At 43.5% G+C, this 2500-nt stretch overlaps 1 protein-coding gene across 1 annotated transcript in view; it reads left to right on the top strand.

Annotated features, from left to right (window-relative positions):
- The window catches only part of chek2 (checkpoint kinase 2), a 22554-nt gene extending 22302 nt beyond the window's left edge, over positions 1 to 252 (top strand). The window contains 1 exon segment of the mRNA XM_039802527.1: positions 55 to 252. Coding sequence (XP_039658461.1) covers positions 55 to 162 — 108 coding nt within the window. The 3' untranslated portion in view covers positions 163 to 252.
- The last annotated feature ends 2248 nt before the right edge of the window (positions 253 to 2500 follow it).

Below are 2500 nucleotides of genomic sequence, written 5' to 3'. Positions count from 1 at the left end.
GAGACACACACACACAAACTTGTTGACCCCCCTCCCCTCCCCCCTCCTCCCCAGCAGGAAGTGGAGTCAGCCTCCGGGAGGAAACGAGGACGCGGTGAAGGAGAAGAAGAAGAGGAACCTCCAGCCAAACGCAGCCAAGCCCCGCCCCCTGCCCCGGAGTAGACCAATCACACTCAGCCACGTGTTCACTACTGAAACGCTGTAAATAAAGTTTACATTGATTGCTAATAAAGCCTTTTATGTTTTCCACTCCGTTTGCATCGGCTTTATTTTCTCCAAAGTTTCATAATATTTCTGTTTTGAGACGTCAACAAACTGAAAACCCTTAAAAATCATCGCCATGACAACTTAAAGGAGAACTCTGGGCAATTTTTACGTTAATCTTGATCGCTATAAATATGCGAGTACTGTCCAATAGCAAAAACAACAAACAGAATCAGTCTTAGCAAACTGGAGTTGCTGCAGCTAATGCCCAGAGCTCCCAGTTAGCTAACACGGTTCAAAGAGTGTCTTTGTGTCTCTGAACAGACACACAATGCAGTTAAAATGTCTGCCACACGAACAGGGCCCTTACATGGCAACAAGATGCGTTTTCAACTCGGACATCCTGCTAGCTGCCGTCTGGGAGGGAGTGTGTTCGGACAGGTTTCTGTGATAACCCTCACGCAGCAGTTCCCTGTGTATTTGTAACATATATATATATATATATATATCCATTTTGTGTTTGGTATCTTTAGTAGCGATGCTGTGGTGATGTATGAAGAGGAATCCGCTGACACTGTTCTTGATTATAAAGGTTTATTACATCAAAGAATTCAGCATCAATTACAGACCCTGCAGAAGATCTGGAGAGGACAGTTTCCCAATTCTCAAAATAGTCGCTCTAACATTCTGCTGTTGAAAGTAAGACGTAGTTATGTGAGGGGTAGAAAGCAAGAATAGAACAAAGTCCATATAAGTCTCTAACAGACACCTAAGTTAAAAGTCATAAATCTTCAGAGAGCAAATTCCATATTGGTCCTTAACAGAAAAGTATAGAGCAAAGTTGTAAATCTTCAGATACTACATGTGTGATCCATCTGGCGTTGGTGGGTAGGAGTCTTGGCAGTGGCGATCGGTGTGGTAAACTACCACACCGATCGCCCGCTGGTCTGGTGGATGTCCTCCAGAAAGCCGTTCGTGCCTTTCGTGGCAGAAAATGTTAATTAATTTCCCCCTCATTAATAGGTCATTGAGCACTGCAGTGGTTATGACCATATCCATACCTGCAAACTTGTCGCTTTTTGGCGAAAATCGCCGTTTTGAATGGGAAAATGTCATCCACGTGAATCGTGTAGATCCGAAGAGTTTTTATTTTGGGGGGCCCGAGACCCAGGGGCGGATCTACAGGGGGGCAGCTGGGGGCAGGGCCCCCAGCTGCCCCCCTAACTTTGGTGATCCAAAAACTGTACTTGTAAAAACAACCCGCCATGTCCACAGGCTTCTCAAAACATTGAACTAAACAATACATTTACCAAAAGTGAACAATTAAATTTTTAATGTATTATTAGCCTCCTGCCCCTCAAATACTTAGCTACGTCCCTGATTTAAATGTGCGAGCGGCGTTCGCTCAGTCTGGCTCACACACAGCGAGTCAGTTGTGGCGCGGTGGCCCCCCAGCCCGGCTGGAGAGACTGAGCTGCCCCCCCGAGCCTCTGAAGGTGAAGTCAGTTTCCCCAGGTGTAGTTTAAACACACCTTTACCTTAAAGTTGGATTTGTAATGAATGTATCGTATGCTAAAGACGATTCAGCATCAGCAAAAACAGCGTCTATTACGTTAGCCAAAAGTCAAATCGCTCCCTCGTGATTTGTAAGAGCACATAGTTTTGATTTTAGTAAAGACAGTAACGGCTTAATATAAAATATAAAATCTTGTTTGTATCCATAACGTTTACTGATGGTCGCTGTTTCGCTGACGTTACGTTACAACACACAATACAGTGCCAGTTAGGAGATCATCATTTTTATTTGACTAGCTAAGCAGTCTGATAAAATCCACTTCCTCTCACATATCACAGCAATAAGGCTGCACTAATGAAACCAGCTTACAACTGGGGAAATAACAAATACAATAGGATTAAGTAGCCTAGTCTAAACATAACTGTTGTGTGCATGTGATACATATTTTTTGATTTTATATTTGTTATAAGCTACTTATTAGGGCCCTACAGTGTAATGTAATACAGGATAACCAGAGGTTTTCACATATTGACTTCTGCAGGCCAGAGTAGCTGAAGAAAGTAGCTGGAGCCCAAACATGAAAAGGAAGGCTAAAGGTGGGCTACTGCCAGCTTTTTGCTAAGAAAATTCAAAGAAGTACACAGGATGAAGAGAATGAGGGAAATGAAGGAGAAGGCAGTAAACTGGAGAGACCATGGAGGGTGAGAGCAGGAGAAGACCACAGAAGGAGAAGAGGAAATAAGTGAAGGACATGAGGAAAAAGAAGAATCAGTGAGGAAT

This window comes from Perca fluviatilis, chromosome 6, assembly GCF_010015445.1.
Source record: "Perca fluviatilis chromosome 6, GENO_Pfluv_1.0, whole genome shotgun sequence".
In the NCBI taxonomy this organism is placed as follows: domain Eukaryota; kingdom Metazoa; phylum Chordata; class Actinopteri; order Perciformes; family Percidae; genus Perca; species Perca fluviatilis.
This window is presented reverse-complemented; position numbering and strand designations above follow the sequence as displayed.